General features: G+C 51.5%; 1 protein-coding gene across 5 annotated transcripts in view; it reads left to right on the plus strand.

The window, feature by feature from the left end:
• LGR6 (leucine rich repeat containing G protein-coupled receptor 6) overlaps nt 1-21,340 on the plus strand; it is a 117,749-nt gene that overhangs the window by 85,124 nt on the left and 11,285 nt on the right. For 4 of the 5 annotated variants that reach the window (XM_032878264.1, XM_032878266.1, XM_032878267.1 and 1 more), the window contains 8 exons: nt 11,740-11,808; nt 14,159-14,230; nt 14,435-14,506; nt 15,773-15,841; nt 17,103-17,174; nt 18,267-18,332; nt 19,335-19,406; nt 19,838-19,909. In XM_032878264.1, the coding sequence (XP_032734155.1) occupies nt 11,740-11,808; nt 14,159-14,230; nt 14,435-14,506; nt 15,773-15,841; nt 17,103-17,174; nt 18,267-18,332; nt 19,335-19,406; nt 19,838-19,909 (564 nt within the window). The remainder of the gene's footprint in view (nt 1-11,739; nt 11,809-14,158; nt 14,231-14,434; nt 14,507-15,772; nt 15,842-17,102; nt 17,175-18,266; nt 18,333-19,334; nt 19,407-19,837; nt 19,910-21,340) is intronic. The other variant, XM_032878265.1, reaches the window with a different exon arrangement.

A 21,340-nucleotide genomic window follows, 5' to 3' on the forward strand; every position in this document is an offset into this window, starting at 1 on the left:
AAGATCCTTAATTACATCAACAAAGGCCCCTTTTCCCAATAAAGTCATAGTCACAGGTTCCAGGGCTTAGGACTGGGACATATTTTTGAGGGAGCTACAATTCAATCCACCGCAGCTACCTCTGAGGCTGGGCCCTCTTGGGCAAAAGCATGGGTGGGGCAGAGGTTCAGATGAATCTTGTCAATTTTCTTTCTTTTTTTTTTTTTTTAAGATTTTATTTATTTATTTGACAGACAGAGATCACAAGTAGGCAGAGAAGCAGGCAGAGAGAGAGAGGAAGGGAAGCAGGCTCCCTGCTGAGCAGAGAGTCCGATGCGGGGCTCGATCCCAGGGCCCTGAGACCATGACCTGAGACCATGACCTGAGCCGAAGGCAGAGGCTTAACCCACTGAGCCACCCAGGCACCCCTCAATTTTCTTTCTAATCTTAAGACACTGCTGATCATCCCACGATAATTCCCTGCAGTTAAGAGAATCAAAAATAGTTTTGTAAAGGCTGTTGCACCTCAGAGCTCCCTTATCCCCACGCCCACCCCGCCCGGCAACCACTTGTTGAGGAAAACAAGGCAGGAATTATGCATCCTTTGTGTTAGAGGTGAGGAAACTGAGGCAGAGAGGGTTTGACTCACTCATTTCATTAAAAGCCGGGACTTGAACCTGAGTTTTTCTGTCCCTGGCACAGCTTCAGCCCATCAGACCACACTGCTTCTCCAGGCTAACCCTGTAAGAACCAAGGACCTCTTTCCTTGCCAGTTCTTAATCATCTTTCATTTGTGGGTTTATTAGCTGCAAATTTGTGGGGTTTTGTGGCTTATAGAGGAATTTATTGTTCCATATAAAACTTTTTTTCTGGCTTTCCCCGCGGAAGCACTAATGACTTCTCAGAGGCAGAAAATCGAGCTGCCCAGTGAGTTTGTGTCATGTTCTCATACCGTGACATGTTATCATTGGTTCTTCCCGGTACCGCGTTCCCATGCTCATCACCCTCGTGCTTGGGGTGACCAAGGTCACCATTCTTGTCACTGGCAATGGGGCCAAAGCTTCTACTCTCAACTTCTGCTGCTCCCACAGGCACCCTGGCCAGCTGGCTTGCAGTTGAGGGGTGGGGAATAGGAGTTTAAGGGGGCGGGTGGGGAGTGGGGCGCTGGTGGCACCGTGTTGGAATCACTTAGCAACAGGTTCTCTGGTAGACACCATGGAGAGGAAACAAGTTCAGGGCTGGCCCTTAATATCTGTGGGAAGGAGGAGCTGGTAAGAATGAATAATTACCAGGGGCACCTGGGAGGCTCAGTCAGTTAAGCGTCTGACCTTTGATTTCAGCTCAGGTCATGATCTTAGGGTCTTGAGGTGGAGCCTCATGGTGAGCTCAGCACTTCGTGGGGAATCTGCTTGAGATTCTCTCCCTCTGCCCTTCCCCCTGCTCTCTTTCTCGCAAATAAATAAATACATCTTTTTTTTTTAAAGAAACAATAATTACCACTCTCTTTTCTGTTTCTTTGGATTTGCTCAATCCATAAACATTTATTGAGCTGATAGTATGTGCCGAGCTGTCACATGAACACTAGGGAAGCACTTATGAGCAAGAAAATTGCAGCCCCTGCTATCACAGAGACTAAGGGTTCTAGATCAGGAGTTCTGACTTCTTTTTAACTTATTACTCATGTACTGTCGCCACATTCTGACCTCATCACCCTAGCTCCCCAGAATCTGCTACTCGCCCTTCAACTGCTACCGTGCCGGCCCAAGCCAACACCCTTCTCTCACCTGGTCCTTCTGCCTTCATCCTTACAATCTCTTTTCAACAAAACAGCCAGAAGGATTCTTTTAAAATACAAATTAGATCATGTTACTCTTCTATTCAAAACCCTCCGGTGGCTCCCCAACATCCTCTGGAAAGAAGCCAAAGTTCTACAAAGTTCTGGACAAAAGCCTACAGGTTCCACAAGGTCTCAGGTGATGTGACACCCTGCTACCTCTCTGGTCTCACCCCTTCCTCAATCTACTCCAGTCACAGTGGCTTCCTTGGATATACCAGATGGACATGCTCCTGTCTCAGGACCTTTGGACTGACTCTTTCTTTGTCTGGAATGTTCTTCCTACAGTTATCCACATGTTTCAGGTCTTTTCCCACATGTTACCTTTTTAGCTAGGTCCTCTCTGATCACTATTTTGCAACATTTCCTATTACTCTCCATCTCCTTTTCCTACTTGATTTTCTCTATGGAGCTCACCAATCTGATACCAATTTTATCTATCTATCTATCTATCTATCTATTTAGGTTGTTTGTTGGTTGTCGGTCTCCCTCCTCTCCATGAGGGTTTTTTTTTTTTTTTTACTTTATTTATTTGTTTGACAGAGAGAGAGAACACAGCAGGGGGAGCGGCAGGCAGAGGGACAGGGAGAAGCAGATTTCCCAACAAGCAGAGAGCCCAATGTGGGACTTGATCCCAGGACCCTGGGATCACGACCTGAGCTGAAGGCAGACCCTTAACCGACTGAGCCACCCAGACACCCACTCCATGAGTTTTGTAGCCCCTGACATTGTGCCTGGCATGGGGAAGGTACTCAATAAATACTTGTTGAATATATTAATGGGTTTATGGCCTTTGGCAAGTCCCTGTTCCTCTCTGAGCTTCAGTTTCTTCACCTGTGCTGTGAGGGCAGTGGATTCCCCTCTGTAGGGTTCAGCCTGGCTCTGGTCATCCTTACTTAGTGCGGTGTGAAGTCTCCAGCCCAAACCCAGAGAAACAGATGGAGAAACAGAAGCCCCGAACATGGGCTGAACCCACTGGGATGGTCCCTTATCCTTGCCATAGGGATAGGTCACCCCCTTCATTCCCCGTAAGCCCTGTGGTTGAAGCCCAGGACCCTGACATTAGACCAGTGAACTGAAGTCACTAGCACAAATCCTCAGGCCGCATCCTGCTTGGACCAGGGCAGTCTCAAAGCTGCCAGGTCATTGGGCGCCTGGGTGGCTCAGTGGGTTAAAGCCTCTGCCTTTGGCTCAGGTCATGATCCCAGGATCCTGGGATCAAGTCCCTCATCGGGCTCTCTGCTCGGCGGGGAGCCTGCTTCCCCCCACCCCTCTGCCTGCCTCTCTGCCTGCTTGTGATCTCTCTGTCAAATAAATAAATAAATAAATAAAATCTTAAAAAAAAAAAAAGCTGTCAGGTCCCCTGCCTTAATGGGCCCATGACCTCCAGGTGAGGGGGGTGCTGCCCCAGGGTCCACCCACATCTAGAGGATGCAGTTCCGTTGTACCATTCCTCCATGTGGCTAGGACTTTTCTGGGGAGAGTGGTGAGAACATGAAATATCCACGTGTCTTGTTTACATGTGGGAGAAGTCTTTGGTGGAATATGGCAATCGTCTTTGGAAGACGGTTACGCATGGTCTTCCAGCTGACAGGACACGGGCTAAGGGAGGAAGGAAAGGGGGTGCTCGAGCTCAGGGTGAGGAACTGTTCCTTAATCTTCCGAGCAGCCCCACTGTGGCACCCCGGCCTGGACAGTGGGCCCTGCCATTTGCACGGTCCAGGCAGAAACCGGAACCCCGTCCACTTGGAATCTCACGGAGGAGTCCCGCTCGGGAGCAGATTGGACTGTTCCATGCCTCCCTTCCAGGGCTGGGCTTCTCTGATCCCAGGGTGCTTCATGAAGGTGCGGCAGCAAGTGATGGCAGGGGCCGGGGGCCGGCAACTTTCATTCCAACTGGGGCTGCTATGGCTTCGGGTATTTTCTCAGTTTTCTTTCTGGCAGGGAAGTGAGTGTGGGTGGAGGGAGGTTAGGAGGAAGGTGTGTCTGTGTCTCTCAATAGAAACTGAGGACAATTTTACTAATTGCTGCATTTATTAATGGGTGGCCTTTTATGTAGGTTGTTTAGAAGGTAAAACAATGCTGTTAGTCATAAAGTCTTTGTTGGTTCCTGGCTTGCCAGGTCATCTGCCCCGAAGCATGCGGAGTCAGATGGAGATAAAGGCTCAGTCTGCAAGACGGGAAGAGCAATTAAGCCACGGATTTGTTGCCCGTCTTTGTTAGAGGCCTTTGGGAGATAAAAATGGCTCAGAGTTTACAATCAGGAACGTCTGTGTTTTGTGTTTCACACGGGGGAGCTAGGCTCACCTGCATTCCTCCATGTGCCCTTATCTGTGATCTGATTTAAGAAACACAAATATTAGCCTTGAGAATAAAAGTGTAAGCGGAAGACCAATTAATTATATTAATCCTCCTTTATTGTTGTGAAGAGTAGAGAGACCAACTTGTGTGTCTGCTGTTGCAGTGTCTGATGAATAGAAGCATCTGTTCTGGTGTCTCGTGTCTAGTAAAAGGAAGAGAGGGAAAGAATTGGCATTATTTGTTTTCTTCTTTTTTTTTCTTTCTTTCTTTGTCAGAGAGAGAGAGCACAAGCAGGGGGAGTGGCAGGCAGAGGGGGAAGCAGGCTCCACGCTGAGCAGAGAGCCCGATGTGGGACTTGATCCCAGGACCCCGGGGATCATGACCTGAGCTGAAGGCAGATCTTTAACTCACGAGCCACCCAGGCACCACGAATCGGAATTATTTGAATAACTACTTTGTGCAGGCTCTGGACCTGGTGAACAGAACAGCCTTATGTAATGGGCATTTCTAATGTATACATGAGGAACAGCCGACCAAAGTTAAGTGCCTGCTTCAAGGTGATCCTGTCGGTACACAGAGGACAAAGCTCTTTCTACTCTAAAACCGGTAACACACAAATGGACATCTAGCCTTGTAACCAACTGGCTTTGACAGCATGGTGGCACCCAAAGAGACTGCCACAGGAGTTTCTTCCCCTGGGGGGAAGCCTGGTCCTCCCCTTCCATTTATCCTCCTTCCCAGTCTCCCTAAAATCTTTTTTCTCAGCCCTGCTACTTGGAGCCTAGCTGGGATGCGCCTTTGGGTGGTCTATAGAAAAGATGTTAAACCAAGAGCCAACAGGCCTAACTTCAAATCCAGGCTGTGGGATTTGCCATGATTTACCTCCTCTCTCTGAGCCTCCATGTCCTTATCAATAAAAAGAAGACTCTGGACAAAATGACTCTTAAATCCTGCTATCTCTGCTCGAAGGCCATGGTGAGGCTTCCCAGAGAGCTCAGGAGTTGGCCATTTCTGCACAGCCAGATGGGAAGGAGAAAATTGGGGATGTGGATACTTGAACAGCTTGGGGCTTGGGTCACCTCTTTAGCTACTTTTACGGAGGGTGTGGGTCTACCATCAGTTTTGATTAGGTTTGCCTGGAAGTGGCTGAGCAGATAAAGGAGGCTATTAGCCGTTGACAGCTGCAGCCTCTGGACTGAATTCTGGCTGGAACTGAAAATGGTTTTTCTTTAACCTCAGCCCTTCCCTGCCTGCTCCCAGCTCCTGGAAACAGCATACAGAACAATGACTTCCTGGGCTTCTGGCTGATTCCAGACTATTAAAGATAAAAGACTATAAGGCCGTGGATGAGTTGTCCAGCTGAAGTTTAGGGCATCCTACACCGCCCTGCAATGCAGGAGTCAGACCAAATGAGCTCGTGCCAGGAAAGGTCCTTCCTGCGATGCGATTGCTAAGAGGCTGCATGATAGCTTCTAATCCCAAGGGGCTGAAACAGTGCCCGAATGCGGCCAGCCACAAAGGCCAAAGCAGCCTCCATCTCCAGGCCTTGACAATATGGTCATCCTTGACAATGACTATTCACATATGTGGCCCTGTGCCTGGGCTTCAGGAGACCCAAAGGGAACCCACGTGCTTCTTGATGGCGATAAGCTTCCTGTCTCATGGGGAAGACACTCCGTATGCAGATAAGCCCATGCTGGACTCAAGCTGCCTGGGCTTCAGTCCCGGCTCTTCCGTCCTGTGCCCAGACTGCCTCTCTCTGTGCCTCAGTTTCTCACATGCAAAATGAAGATGGTAGTAGTATCTACCTCAAAGGGTTGGCACGGGAAAGAAATGAATTAATATCTTTATATAAATCACCCAGAATCGTGACTGTTCCATAGTAATTACTATCATTATTACCATCATTATTACCACCATTGCCATTATTACCAGTCTAATGGTAAGCATGTTTCTGGAGAAAACATCAGAAAAGCATCAAGAGAGTAAGTGATTCATTCTGACTGCAGGCATGGGGTAAGGTGTGCAAAGGAAGGGGTATTGACTTCAAAGGGGGCTATGATTTTGACAGCTAAGTGGGGGGAGGGGGAAGGGCGTCCCAGGCTGTGAGCATATGAGGGGCACCAGGAAGCACCCAAGGCTGGGAAGATGCGTGGGGCCGAGAGGTAGATGGAGCTGAAGGTTGCATGTGGCATCACAGCCCACTGAGAAACTTGAACTTTGTGCTGTAAGTAATGAGAAGGCCTTTTCAGATTTCTCAGCAGGAGAGTGACACAGGCAGCCTGGCATTTTAAAACGGTCTTTCTGGCAGATGTGTAGCAGCTAAGAGTGTGGACTCTGGACTCACACTGCCAGGGTTCAAATCCCGGCTGCGATGCTGACTGAATTAGTTAAGGTGGGCTAAATTGTGTGGCAAATAGGCCAAAACATGTATGACGGCTCAAACATAGTAGAAGTTTATTTCTGGATCATATAACAGTCTGAAGCGGGTGTTTCTTCTTGGCAAGTGGCCCTCCTCCATGTGGTGACTAAGAAACCAGGGACCTGCCTTCTTAGGATCTCACCATCCCCATAGCCTCCCTATGTTTGGTATCTAGCTAGTGGAAGGGTAGAGAGACCATGGAGAGACCATGGAGACAGCCTGGCTATTTAAAAATCCTGCACTAAGAGTCAGGGGTTGGGGTAACTGGGTGATGAGCATTAAGGAAGGCACGTGACAGAATGAGCACCAGGTGTTGTACATGACTGATCAACCACTGAACTCTACCTCTGAAACTAACAATACAGTATATGTTAATTAATTGAATTTGAATAAAATAAAAAAATTTAAAAATTTTTAAAAAATAAAAATCCTGCACTAAATGTGGGACAGATCACTTCCGCCCACCTTCCATGGGAGAGCACACCTACCACGAAGAAGGCTGGAAAATACTCTAGTCCCATTCCTGGCTGTTCCTGCCATTACTCCAGGATGGTGATGTCCAACAGAACTTTCTGTGATGAGGGAAATATTCTAACTCTGGGCTTCCAATACGGTAGCCACTTGCTCCATGATATTTTGAGCCCTTGAAGTAACCCTAGTGAAACTGAGAGCTGAACTTTGAATCATACTAACTTGTAATTAATTTACATTTAAACAGCTACACAAGGCTGGTGGCTATGGTATCGGGCTGTGGGGCTGTAGAGAAAGGAGAGAGTGGATTTCGGTGGAGAGATGGTTTCTGGCACAGCAGTTTAACAGTTGTGTGATTGGGCAACATATTTAACATCTCTGTGTCTCACTTTCCTCAACTGTAAAATGGGTATGATAGTGATCTCCACCTCTTAGGCTGTCATGAGGGTTATGAGATCATTCAGGCACAGCACTAAGTGCCCGGCACATAACCAGTGCTCAACCAAGGTTATCCTGTGGATGACTGGGAGGCGGGGACTCCGGTTAGGCCTGGAGTTATGCCACATCTCCACAAAGCCCTCCTGGTCTTCCCAACTCTGTGTGATCTCTGAAGGTTCAGCATCTGCCACGTCGTGCCAAGGCCACTCATCTGATTGTCTCGTGCATTTGTCCTGACTGGGCTGTTTCTCGCCCATCTCTCCACCTTCCACTTTCCCCAGGAGAATTCTCTGCATATTTTGAGCAGGTAACAAACATCCATTGCACTGAATTGAATCCATCAAGGGCAGAGAGAATCGCAAAGACGTGTTCCCTGGACAGTTAGAACCCGAAGTCACATCTACCAGGCCCCAAATGTAGCAGGGCTTTGCTACTTACCCAGGTCATTGAATGTGTGTAGGTGTCCAAACGGGAACATTCAGGCCACCCCCCCCCTGGTGTGTAGTTTGCAGTATTTCTTTTAACATTTGCACAGTTTTGATTCTCCACAGTACTCTACACACACACACACACACACACACACACGGCCATTTAGTTCACATGCCTTTTATTCTGTGTCTTTTCCCACTGTCTGGAAGGCCATTCCTGGCAGAATTCCTGTCCAGAAGCTGCCAAGGAAGACTGGAACTACTCAGTTTGGCTTCCTGGACCTGAGTCCAGTGACCTGTAGAAGGGGCCGGTGATAGCAAAATCACATGGGACCTGTCCCTGGGCCCTGGGGCCCTGTGCAAGCCTCACAGTGCCCCTCAGGATTCTCTAAGTGCCTCAGAGTCTTAAGGATGTTCTGCCAAATATTCTAGATACTCTTAAGAGTCCATTAATGCTTTTCATCAATCAGTTTATCTAGACTGTCTCATATATTCATTCAACAAATATTTGTTGAGCCACTGTTCTATGCCAGTATTTGGTGTTTAGAAGATGAAACAGAGTTTCCGTTTTCAAGGAACTTTCATTTCTAGTAGGGTGGGAAGAAAATAGACATATATATCAGCTCTCAGTGTGTCCTATGAGAAAAAGGAAAGCAGAGTCTCGCCTTGTCTACTGCTACATAACAGATCAGCTCAAAACATCAGGGCCTTTCTCATACCTTTGTGGATTGGGACCTTTGGGACCTTTGCTGTTGGAACCTTCCCCTGGGCTCACTCATGAGGCCGCAGCTGGCCAGAGGTTCAACGACAGCTAAAGGCTCTGAGAAGCCTCATTCACAAGTCCGAGAGGGCAGCCTTGGTGCTGGCTGTTGGCTGGTCCTCCCCAGATGGCTCCTCCACGGGGGGCTGGCCCGGGCTTCCTTGCGTGGTGGCAGGAGCGTTCCAAAGGAAGGCGCAGGCTGTGAGGCCTCTCGTGACTTAGGACCAGCTCACACCGTGGCCTCTCTGCCTCATTCTTTAGAATGAGACTGTCAGGGCCAGTCCCAAGCCAGCCCCGTCTCAGGAGTGGGGAGGTAGAGGCCACTCCTTGATTGGAGAAGCCACAAAGGACTTGTGCCACGTTTTCTTCTCCAGCTTTATTGAGGTGTCATTGACATACTGTGTAAGTTGAAGGCATACAGGCTGCTGATCTCATACACATGTATTGCAATAGGAGAAGACGTGTGACCACTTTCAGTCTACCACACAGGGTAAGGGAACACAAGTGATGCTGTGTTAAATAGAGCGGTCAGACGAGTCCTCTCATGAGGTGCTCTTTGGGCAGAGACCTGAATGAAGTAGGGGCATAAGCCATGCAAACCGCTACAGTGTGGCAGGCAGATGGAAGGGCAAGCTAAAGCTCTGAGTTCGGGCAGCTGCAATTCTTTGCATTTTATGATAACACCACAATATGAAGGCTTTAAGAGAAAGTGCTCTTCTGTTACTTACCCAGCTCTTCCTACGCGACGGTAGAGAATTCCTGAAAGGGCTGAGCGGGGTTAAAAGGGGGACTCTTGATTTGGAGACACCGAGATGTGAGGGTGAATCCTTTATAAAATCTAAGACCAGAAATAGCCCCTCTGAGAGGATCAAGTTTTGAGTCATTGGAGGGATAGGTGTAGGATTCACAAAGGAACGGGGCAGAGCAGAGCAAAGTGGGAGGGTTTATGCTGTAATTAGCCAAGATCACCATGGGAGTCTGAGTGTACTCGGGTAATTAGTGTGTTTTGGGGGGGTAAGGGAGGTGAGGGGGTGCAATTACCCAGCTCACCGGCTGCCAGACGGTTGTCACTGCTCTTCTGACCCTTGGGCCGGGTTTCTGGCTCTACCTGTGGACTATTAAGTGTAATGACCCTGTCATGTAGGGGAACCTGTCATTATCTCTGTGTTAACATAGTATTTACCCATAGAATCTGCCAAGTCACTCTGTGATTAAAGGGCCTTGGCATGGTCCCCTGCCCTGGCATTGGATAGTCCTCTCATGAGCGTGGTCAGGGCAGGGAGGGCTGGAAAAGACTGAGAGAAGTTGGGCTGGGGTCATCCTGGGGGTGGTCAAGAGGGACACTGTACCTGAGACCGTACCACAGACTTCGGCCACGGGAATCTGGAGACGCCGAGTCAACCCTCGCACAATCAGTCAGGCACATTTCCACATGGAGCTAACTCATTAGCCACTGAGGGAAACAAAAGTCAACTCTAAAATCTTGAAGGTTAAAAAAATATTAATGAAAAAAAAAAAAGAAATCTTGAAGGTTGAGGGACATCTGGCTGGCTCAGTCAGAGGAGCATATAATTCCTGATCTCAGGGTTATGAGTTCGAGCCCCACATTGTGTATAGAGATTACTTGAAATTAAAAATCTTTTTAAAAAAAGTAAAAAGTTTTTTACTTTAAATTTTTTTTACTTTATTTTTTTTTAATTTTTTTTTACTTTATTTTTTATTTTAAAAATCTTGAAGATTGATGATCTCTTCTGAAGTCTCTCTCATAGGAAGGGTAGGGGAGAGAATCCCATCACATAATGTAGAGCAAAACTCGCAGAAAGTCTTCTGCAGCTCTTGCTTCCTACTCCCCAGTCACCTTGCACTGTCTTCCCCACAATGCAAGCAAGCATCCCTCTCTTTCGGCAGGGTCCCCCCTGCCTTTGGAGCTCCTTTGTCACAGGCAGCTCCGAATCTTCTCTAATGAAAATCCGATTGGCCCTTGGTCTCATGCCTTTCTCCTCTCTCCCATTACCCAGTCATTGCCATAAGGGCACAAACCCAGAAGACCACTTAAGAGGGTAGAAGGAGCAAACCTGTGATCACGTGTGGGCCAACAGTCTGGGCGCTGATGCCTGAACAACACTGTGCCAAGCGTCCTCCTGCATATACCTTCACACCCAGGGCTAGACTTTTCTGTAGGATGAATTCCTGGACTTGGGGTGACTAGGTATGAATCTTTGAATCTGAAAAGATACTGTTGAATTATGTCTAAAAGATGATGCACATTTAATCTCCGGCGAATCATGTCTTAGAATGCATGTTTCCCTGCTCCCTTTCCAACGTGGGTTGCTCCCACTTTCTCTTTTAAGATTTTATTTATTTATTTGAGAGAAGAGAGAGAGTACGAGCGGGAGGAGGGGCAGAGGGAGAGGGAAAAGCAGACTGTCCGCTGAGCAAGAAGCTGCTGGCACCGGTTTCAGTCCCAGGACCTGAGCTGAGGTCAGAAGCTTCACCAACCCAGGCATCCCTAGTTGCCACTACTTTCATTGCCTCCATTGTTTGCTGATTGTATGTGTGACACGTGTTCATTATAAAAAAAAAATCAGGAAATGAAGAAAAACTAAGAGAGAATAAAAGCTAGCTGTCCTGCCACCACCCAAAGATAAAAAGCGTTGGTCTTTCTGAGAGGCGACAGAGGCCACAGCTAGCCAAAGTAATCACCTGATGGAACCTTCTGGAATCCCTAGTGCTGGTGACAAGGTGGTAAAGATGGCCTCATTCTCTTCTCTGTCCCTTCCCCAGCCACTGATGTCTCCAGAGGTTTGAGGTATTTTCCTCAGCCAGTGGGGACTATTCCTGAAGGAGTCCATTCCAGGTATCCATATCCCTCATGGGTCTCCTGAAAACAATTCCACTGCCAGGAAGCCTTCAAGCCTGAGGATTTGTGGAGTAGGAATGGAATACGAACATTCCAAAAATGTGTTTCCAGGCACTGACAGCTGGATCTGACAAATTGGAAAACGCATCTCTCCGGCCAGTCCCAGAGCCAAGTTTGTGTTTCTCGGGGGCCCTGACATGCCCTGTTAAGCCACCCGTCTAATGACAGCTCTGTTTTCCATTCCAGAGACCTGAACTATAATGAGCTGCAGGAGTTCCCCGTCGCCATCCGGACGCTGGGCAGACTGCAGGAACTGTAAGCTCTTCTGCTGCTTTCTGGGGGTGTCCTCTTCTCTCTTCTCCCAGGGGCAGGGGCTGAAGCCGCCGGCCCTGGGCTTCCCTCACATCCTCCTATCCTGTGGTCCTTGTGGGAACCGTAGCTGCGTGCCCTCCCCGGCCCCCCCGCGGGTCTGAATAGTTACAGACCTCCTTAGTTTGGCACGGAGCGTTTCCGAATGGCGTGTCATCAGCAGAAATGGCTGTGGGCTCTTCCAGCCTGGAGGGACACATAGCACACGACGCCTCTCGGTTGCTGGGCCCAGCACTGCCCCCACCTGGGTTGGGGTGTGTCCAGCGACAAATGAGGAGAGGAGCTGGGGGCTGGGTAGCGGGGTCACTGCTCCAGCACCTGATTCCAGGGAGGAGATGAGAAACCGGCTGTGGCTCCTCGCAGACACCACTTCTTGTTACTCGGTTTTAGCACCAACTGTGCGAAGCACTATGCTCCCTGCTAAAGACAATCCGGGAGTCAGATAGTCCTGGGCTGTCCCTAGGGATCTTTTAGGTCTGTCAGGGAGCAGGACAGAGCAGCTTCGGGTGGGTCTATGATTCCAGCTCTAATGGAACAGTAGTAGCTAAAATGACTGGGAATCCAGAGTGACTTGGAAAGAACACTGTGGACGAACACATCTGAGATTAGCCTTACAGGATGGATGGGATTTAGGTGGCCGTGGCAGGGGAGGGGAGGAGGCGATTCAGACAGAAGAACGGAGTAGGCAGGCGGAGATTGGAAGTTGCATGGGCAGAGAGATGACTGCAGGAGAGGCCAGCCTTACTGGGGAAGAGGCTCTTGGCAAACAGTAGGAGATCTATTGTTAGTAAAGTGGGACCAGATTAAGGGAGCCTGACATTTCTTTTCTTTTTTTTTTTTTTTTTAAGATTTTATTTATTTGACAGAGAAAGACACAGAGAGGGAACACAAGCAGGGGGAGTGAGAGAGGGAGAAGCAGGCTTCCGGCTGAGCAGGGAGCCCTATGTGGGGCTCGATCCCAGGACCCTGGGATCATGACCTGAGCCGAAGGCAGACGCTGAACGACTGAGCCACCCAGGCACCCCGAGCCTGACATTTCTGAGCAGCACCCCCACACTTTTAAGTAGCCTCGTATCTTTACTCAAACTACTACCTGAGACCTTCAGGACCCACCCCATGCCACCCACCATTCCCACCCCATGCGAGGTTGGAAGGTGTAAATGCCAGATGTGTGTAGCCGAGAAGGAGCAACTGGACCACCTCGGGGGGAAGGGTCGGGGTGAGAAACTACTGGAAGTCCTCCACTGCCGATGAATCGCCAATGCGTATAAGAGTGTGCGTGTGTATGTGTGTGTCTGTCTGTCTGCCTGTCTGTCTGTCTCTGTATCTCTCTGTTTATTGAGAGAAGGCTGCTTGAGGACAAGGCCTCTAAACTTCTAAATCTCTCAGAGCTTAGCTTAGCTCAGCATTAGGCACAAAGGAGGAGTCCAAGAACGTATAACTAATGAGTTAACAAAGAAATGAGAGAGTGGGGGGAGCAGCCTAGGTGGGTCGCATGGGCTGGGGGTGTCTGCGGGGACCTGTGGGGAGAGCATGAAAGTGGAAATAATAAGGGGAGGGGAGGGAGGAGAGAGAGGAGTGGAGGCAAGGAAGGGATGAGGAGACACTAAAAATCTCCCATGCAAAAGAGGGTGGCTGGGAGGGGTCTGCTCAGCCTGGATCATGTGTTTCTCAGTCCAACTTTTATCTTGTGATGTTCCCCCCAACTAACCAAACTTGTAATTCCTGGCTTCCAGAGCCCTGGGCATTGGGACCTGGAGCGGGTTCTGGAGAGGGTCCCTCCCTTCTCACCTCCTCATGAGGCCACACAGTCCCTCAACACCCGCTGCCTCTCCCCCATTCTGTGGCCGCTGTCCTTCTAGATTCCTTAGTCTCCAGGCCTGAAGACCAAGCCAGCCTCCATTTGGGGGCCATCTCTCGTTCCTGCAACCCCCAGAAGCTCTGTTTTTCTGACACGCCCTCAGCTACCTCTTGGGGACCCCATGGGTTTCCTGCCACATGGGACTGAGGAGAGGATGCTTGTCCTGGGGTCTGAACTCAGCCTGCTGCCCCCAAGTTGCTCCCCCACCCCTCTGCTCCCTAAGGCTCTACTTTTCACAAATGTCGGAGAAAAGGACGGGTGTGTGATGGAATGAAGCAGACACATCCCAGGCAGAGGTGAACCTGGAATCTAGGGCTGCCATCTCTTTGGTCTTATGGCCCTTCTAATCAGCTTTCTGGAAGCTTCATGGAATTCTGTTTCTCCCTCTCCACACCTCTCTCCAAGTCTTTACTGACTTGTGGTGTTGTCTTCCAGGGGGTTCCATAACAACAACATCAAGGCCATCCCAGAAAAGGCCTTCATGGGGAACCCTCTGCTGCAGACAATGTGAGTCCTCACTTCTCTGTCTCTTGGTGCTGTGCCTTTTTTGGGAGAGGGGCCAGGGCCTGGGGAGGCAGGACTCTGTGGGAGGGGGGCCTTCCCCGGTGTGTTCTTTCCTGGTCTGTTTTCCTGGACAAAGCAGAGATCGGCCTGTGTCTCAGCTCAAAGGGCCAAGTAACTAAATTCGATGTTTGGGTCTTTTTCTTCCAGACACTTTTATGATAACCCAATCCAGTTTGTGGGGAGGTCAGCGTTCCAGTACCTGCCTAAACTGCACACACTGTAAGTTGGACCTCCCCCAGGCCTCCCTCCTTCCCGCCACCTCTGGCCTCCCTTCTGCAGGTGTCACACCAGCAGGGTGCTGCCCCCACTGCGAGGCCTGGTCTCCGACGCTGCGACCTCTGCTCGGCTCAGGACTATTCCCAGACCCAGCTGCTCTAAACAGCCTCTATACAGCTCCCTGTGGCTTCTTCCCGGATCCCAGATGAGTGAAAGAGGGCCCTCCTCCAGAGCCCAGGAGTCTGATCTGGTGTCTTCAGGGTCCTGCTCGAGAGAGCTGTTCCAGAAACTTTTGCTTCAGAAACCAACAACTGGGATAAGGGTCTGGTTCTCCAGTGACCTTGGAGCATGGACCCCTCGGCCCTTTGCCGTACCACCTTTATTACTTTGGGCCCAACGGCATTCCCTTGTTTCCTTTCTCCCATTCTTTTCATTCCCAGCCCAAGTCCCACTTCTTCAAAAATCTTCCATGGCTGACACATGACATAGGGCATCCCAGGAGCATAACTAGCCTTTTCAAGTGCACCCTTCCCCTTCATGTCCATTATCACGTTTCACTGCCGTTCTAACCACATGAGGCAGGTGGTGTTAGCACATTTTGTGGATGGATCTCGAGGTTTCTGGGGTTCCGCTCTGCCGTGAGCTAGGCCCCTGGTCTCCAGCTCCGAGAGGCTCCTTTCTGGACCCTACACTGCCTCCTTGTGGTCTGGCAGGACCCGTTTTTGCTGTGCTCTGGTTGGGTCCCTGTCCTCAGCCCTGTCCTCACCGGCAGGGGATGGCGGGGAGGGGAAAAGCCATCTGTCTAAAGCTGTCTGGGAGAGAGCCAGTGGGAAGGTGGTGACAACGCTTTAGCGGATGACGATTTAGGGGGGACCCTTTCTCAGACTCTAATAAGCAAACCCCTGTAGCCAAGAATTTTTTCAGAAGCACCCACCTTGGAGCCTTTTAGAGTCCATTTCCATGTCCCTTGCCTATTATTTTTTTGTTTGTGCATTTGTTGTGTTTTGCATGCTGGGACCCAGATGCTAGTTTGGGGGCTCTGCCGGGGCTCTAGGGGGCTGGGCCAACTTAAGGAAATAGCGGTTTGGACCCTGCTGAGCAAAGCCCCTCCCCTACAGGCCCTGAGTAGCTGGGGTATTTTGAGGCTGGGTGAAGGATGACATTTTCCCAAAAGGTAGCTTCTCTCCAGGGGAGATCAGTGATGGTGGGGAGCCCAGATATCGAGATGCTCTGACCCCACCCTTCAGAGTGTGTCGCGTCTGCTTCCAGATCCCTGAATGGTGCCACGGACATCCAGGAGTTCCCAGATCTCAAAGGGACCACCAGCCTGGAGATCCTGTGAGTGGGGACCCTCACCTTCCACCTCATCCATGCCCCTGCTCCACCCCCAGGAACTGTTCTGTGGAAGGCTGCTGGAAGGATCCTTTGCTTGGCCCTTATCTGGCCTGCTTCTGCTGCCGGCTCCAGCCTGGCCCAGAGGTCACCTGGCTCAGCCCCAGGGATCCATGGTCATCTCCTGATGTGGCACTGCTGCAGGCAAGGCCAGGGGTAGCAGATGGTTTGGGGGTGAGGAGGCTGGTCTTCTCCTGACCATGCTTGGATTTTTCAGGCATGCCTTCAGAGTTCCTAACCCCAAGCTGTGAGCATCCTGAAGACCCGTGACAGGGGAGAAGGTTGTGGAAACACATCTCCTTTGCCTTTCTGAATCACGATTTCAACAAGGACTTCCTCATATGTTCTATTATTATATCCTGTAGAGTGGGGGAGGGGTGCCAGAGCACAGTAGGACCTCAACACATTTAAGAGGATGAATGGAACAATCAAGCAAACACCCAGAGTGAGTGTTAGGAAGCCAACCGCCCTGCCCCCCATCACACAGCTCATTCATGGCATGGCCCAGACAGGAACTCTCTCTCCTCTGTGCCTCTGTTGTCTACCCCGAGATTTGCTGGCATCTGGAAAATTTTCCATGAGGGAAGTAATAGTTCCCCAAGAATGACCTTGGCCTTGGGTATTTCTTGGGACACCCTGTCCCTAGCCAAAACTGCCCCACAGCCCTCTCTGTTCCAGCCCCAGGTCCTTCTCTTCTTTCCCACCCCTTCCCCCTTCCCCGGGGCACAGGCAGCAGACTCTGTGCAAGGTTCCCATGGCTCCACTGGGGTTGTTTTGTTTCATTTTTCCTATCTACTCCCTGCCCATGGCTATGCCCCCCCGCCCCTCCCAAGGAGAGCAGACGAGATTCAAGTTCCTGTCCTACATACCCCGTGTTGCCGGAGACCTCTCTGGGACAATGGGTGGGGACCCGATGGGTGGGTGGGGTGTGGGCCACGCAGGCAGGAACTATCCGCCAAGCAGAGAGCCCCTGGGCTGTGTGTCTCTTTGTTGCCCAACCCCACCCGCCTCCAGTCCCAGGGGAGCTCCGTGCTCAGATGCCAGACTTGCTCCTTTCTCTCCCTATAGCCCCACCCCCTGCCCTGTGCCTTCTGCCACCTCTCTTCTGTCAGCTCTGTGCTCCCATATCAGCATCAGGCCCAGAGCTGGAGGCGGCGGCCAGGGATGGCAGGGCCTGGTGCCAGCTCTGTCTCTGCTCTCTCTGCAGGACCCTGACCCGTGCAGGCATCCGGCTGCTCCCACCGGGGATGTGCCAGCAACTGCCCAGGCTCCGAGTGCTGTGAGTGGCTCACAAGTATTCCCCAGTCTTGGCATTGTGCACTTGCTCCCATGGGCTGGAGCAGAGGCCCCTCCTGCTTCTGTCCCTCTGGGTTACTTCTTTTGCTGGAGAATGGGACAGTCTGAGGAGTACCTGCTTGGGAGGGACTGGGCTGTCCTCTCTTGCTCGGGGCAAAGGGACAATGGCCTTTGGAGTCTGACCAGGGTTTAAGGCCCAGCTTTGCCTCTTAGTAGCTGTATGAATTTGGACTCACTCTCTAACGTCTCAGGGCTTCAATGCCTCATCAGCAAAATATGGATAAATGTGTGAGGGTTGAAAAAAATGTCTGTCCAGCACACAGCACAAGAGTGCTAGCACGTAAAAGCTGCTCAGCCAGTGGCATTGCTTATCTAGTAAGAACATTAAGGTCTTCCGGAAGCATGGAGGCATTTAAGTGGCCTATGAAGTCAAGGGGAGTTTTGTTCTCCCTCCTGAATCCGTTTGGAATGTGAGGCTTCTCCACATGGACCCACAGCTCGGGATGGGGAGGCTGACCCAGGAGACACTGCGTCCGCAGCCGTGCTAGCCTGGGTGTCTGGAGACGTGGGCTCAGCTTCCAGCCTTGCCACTGACTGGCAGTGTGTCCTTGGCAGGTTCTGTCCCTTCCCTGTGCCTCAGAGTCCTCATGTGTTAATGAAGGGGTTGAGCCAGATGATCTCCACAGGCCCAGGCTTACCCCCCTCCCCCACCTCGGGACTCTGTGCGTGGAGACTACGGGGATGTTTCTTGGGTTGGCGGTGACCGGCTTGCCCAGTAAGGCCTGATATGGTCCCTGCTGGCTGTTGCAGAGCCCCGGCACCCTCTACTCCTTTTCTCATCTCTGTGCCCCTCTCACTTCCTGTCTCCCTTCCCCCAGGACTCTCCTAGGGTCCCCTAGGCCTTGGGACTCAGCAGGAGGCGTGTCAACAGCCACATCCCTTCAGGGGCCTCCCAGCCCTCGGCTGCTTGACGGGAAGGCACATCCTGGCGGGGCTGCTTCTCCTGGCCCCCAGCCTCACCCTCACCTGGTCTTGCTCTCTCTCTCTCTCTCTCTCTCTCTCTCTCTTCCCCCAGGGAATTGTCTCATAATCAAATCGAGGAGCTGCCCAGCCTGCACAGGTGTCAGAAACTAGAGGAAATGTGAGTTGGGGGCGTGGGAGCGAGGTGAAGGCATGCAAGCCAGACTTGGGACAAGTCTGAGGGGAGGGGGGTGGGCAGGGAGCACACCCGGACATTTCTCCCTTCTCTGAGCTTGTTGACCCTCCCAAGGGTTAGGGCTGGGAGCTCAGCAGAGGCCTAGACAAGGCCTCCAGGGACCACTGACGATGGACCCACCCCGTCAGTCTCAAGGTGGCTCATTGGGGGTCAGCCACAACAATGAAAGGCAGTAGTGATTAGGGCCAATGGAGGGCCAGAGTCACATCAGCACTAGGAGGTGGGACACACTCACACAAAGGAGAAGAATCCCAGGATTCAAATTTGACAAGGAAAAAAAATCACCTAAAAAATTCTCTAAACTCTTTTCACTCAGCTTCTGTTTTTGTTTGTTTGTTTGTTTGTTTGTTTGTTTGTTTTGGGTTTTTTTCAAGCTTGGTAGGTCTCCTGAGCCTCCCTGTCTGTCCCTTGACCCTAGGTAGGGCAATGCCTTTTGGGGCCCAGGCAGGATAGGGGTGTGAGGGTCTGTCTTGTTTGTCTAGATGCCCAAGGAAAGGGGGTCTTCAGCATTACAGAGGGACACGCTCCATCTCCCATTCAGACAAGCAGTCCACTGAACTCTGCCCCCCAGCTTGGGCCAGTCACTGGGTCATCCAAGGGCGGGGCAGTGCTCTGCTGCTGGACTAAGGTCTGAAGAACGCAGAAGCGAGGTTGGCTGGGCTGGGAGCCAGCCCCGGTGGGAACCCTGGAAACTGACTCCCTTCTGGGCCACAGGGATGGTTTTGTGGCTTTGTCTTCTGACCCACTTACCCAAGGCAACCGGATCCCCTTATGCTCCCTTTAATTCTGGTGACTTCCGCGGGCCCTTTCTTCCCGTGCCAGGAGAAGTGGGGGGCTCTCCTTTCTTCCTCATAGTGCGTGGGGGGGGCGTGGAACGGGGCCAGGGTTTGAGCCTGTTGGCTCATCTAGTCTCTCTTGCTGCCCTAGAGGCCTCCAGCACAACCGCATCTGGGAGATCGGAGCAGACACCTTCAGCCAGCTGAGCTCCCTGCGAGCCCTGTGAGTATCCTGCAGCATCCCAGACTGGCCCCTACGGGGGCCCACTGTGCCCCTCTCTCGGGCACACTCCATACCCACAGTGTACGTGGCAGTGGCAGGCACAAGTCTTCCCTGCTCGGTATCCCTGCCCCCAGCGCGCGTGCGTGCACACACACACACACACACACACCAGGAGAGGTGCCTCCTCTTCCAGATGGCTTCTGAAGCCACTTCTCCAGCTGGTGTCCAGGGGCTGATGAGATTCTGAGGCCAATCTGCCAAATCCCCTTTTCTGTGGCCCCAGCCAGGCAGCAGGTACCTTCCCCGAAAGGCTGAGGGTTCTGCTCCTGGGGGCAGCTCAGATGGGGAGTGTGAGAAGGAGAACTCAGGATGGGAACGGTGAGCCCTGCACATGTCCCAGGTCTCACCTGTAATCCCCTCTCTGTGCACAGGGACCTGAGCTGGAACTCCATCCGGTCCATCCACCCTGAGGCCTTCGTGACCCTACACTCCCTAGTCAAGCTGTAAGTGCGTTCTGCACCCTCATCCCGCTGGATGGAGACCAGTGGGGACCCTAGGCCAGCGGGGGGTGGGGGGTAGGTGGGGGTGGGAGGACCCACCCCAGAGTGGGGACATGCACGAATGTCTGACCGCACATCCCAGCCTCATCAGTCATTCTGACAGTCCGTTTGACAGGCCATGGGTCCTGATAAACTCCTGCAAGCTCTGGAACCTCATCTGCTAACATTTGGCAACATCTTAGTGGCCTCAGTGCCCTGTGCCCCCACCCCCTCTGGTCTCAGGCCCTCCCCCAGCCTCTACATGTGCCAACAGAGAGGAGGTTAGAGCCCAAAACTCCTTCACAACCTGGGACAGTGGCAGCAGGTGTGGGAGCCAGGGTCTCAGCTCAACAGTCCCCAACATGAGCAGTAACACTAGAGGGCTGCCATTCTACAGGGAGGCAGAGGCTCACAGTTTCCCTAAATTACACAGGCTGCAAACAGGGAGCATATAGTGCTGGCTGCATGGTCAATAGGTCAGAGCTGGAAGGGACCTCTGGTGGGACTGCCACACACTGTGGTGCAGGTTGTGCACAGCACAAGGGCTCCCACCCAAGAGGGAACTGACTGGCTGCTTCCATCCATGTCCCAAAGATGTGTCCATCCTGATAGGACCCTTTTCTGATTAACACCCAGACTCCACGGGCTAGCTCTAGTCCTGGCCTTGGAGATCATCTAGCCCAATCCCTTACTTCACAGGAGAGGCCTCCAGGCCCAGGGGAGAAGCCCGCTCAAAGCAAGGCCAGAATGCAAGCCTTCCAGGAGGTTCACAGTGCCCCTCCTGTCTGCCACTCTCTAGGCTCTGGGCCAGAGACTTGCAAGACTCACACCTCGGTCTTCCCTCTCCTGTTTGCTCTGCTCCTGCCAGATAGGTAGGGTGGATATTTTTATCCCCTTGAAAGATGAGGACATTGAAACTCAGGCAAATTTGTGACTCCCCTTAGTTATTCAGGGAGTCGGTGACAGCGCCAGGTTTCCTACCTTCCAGTCCAGGCTGTTTCCACGACGCACAGTCTGTGGTGCTGGTGTTTGGTTTGAAGTGCTGGTTCCCTGTAATGTGTCTCCAGTAGAAGACCGTGCATGTCCTCATCTCTGGCTACAAAGCCAGCCCCCAAAACAGAACAGATGACCAAACCCCTGCTTGTAGTCAGAGGCCAGCTCTGTCCAATCCCTCACTCTGGCCTCTCATGTCATCAGAAAAGTGGGGGAATAGGGGGAGGCAAGTATAGGCAGATGCCCTAGGGGGTGGACAGGGACTCTCGGATGGGACTGGGAACAGGGCCTAGGAGCTGTGGTTAAGGAACTCTGTGACCTATGAGTTGGGATGGCTTGACATTATCTTAGAGCAATCCCTAGTATGTAGTTGGCCTCCAGTATTTGATGAAGGAATGAATG

This window comes from Lontra canadensis, unplaced genomic scaffold (genome assembly GCF_010015895.1).
Source record: "Lontra canadensis isolate GAN:19392208 unplaced genomic scaffold, GSC_riverotter_1.0 scaffold63, whole genome shotgun sequence".
Taxonomy (NCBI): domain Eukaryota; kingdom Metazoa; phylum Chordata; class Mammalia; order Carnivora; family Mustelidae; genus Lontra; species Lontra canadensis.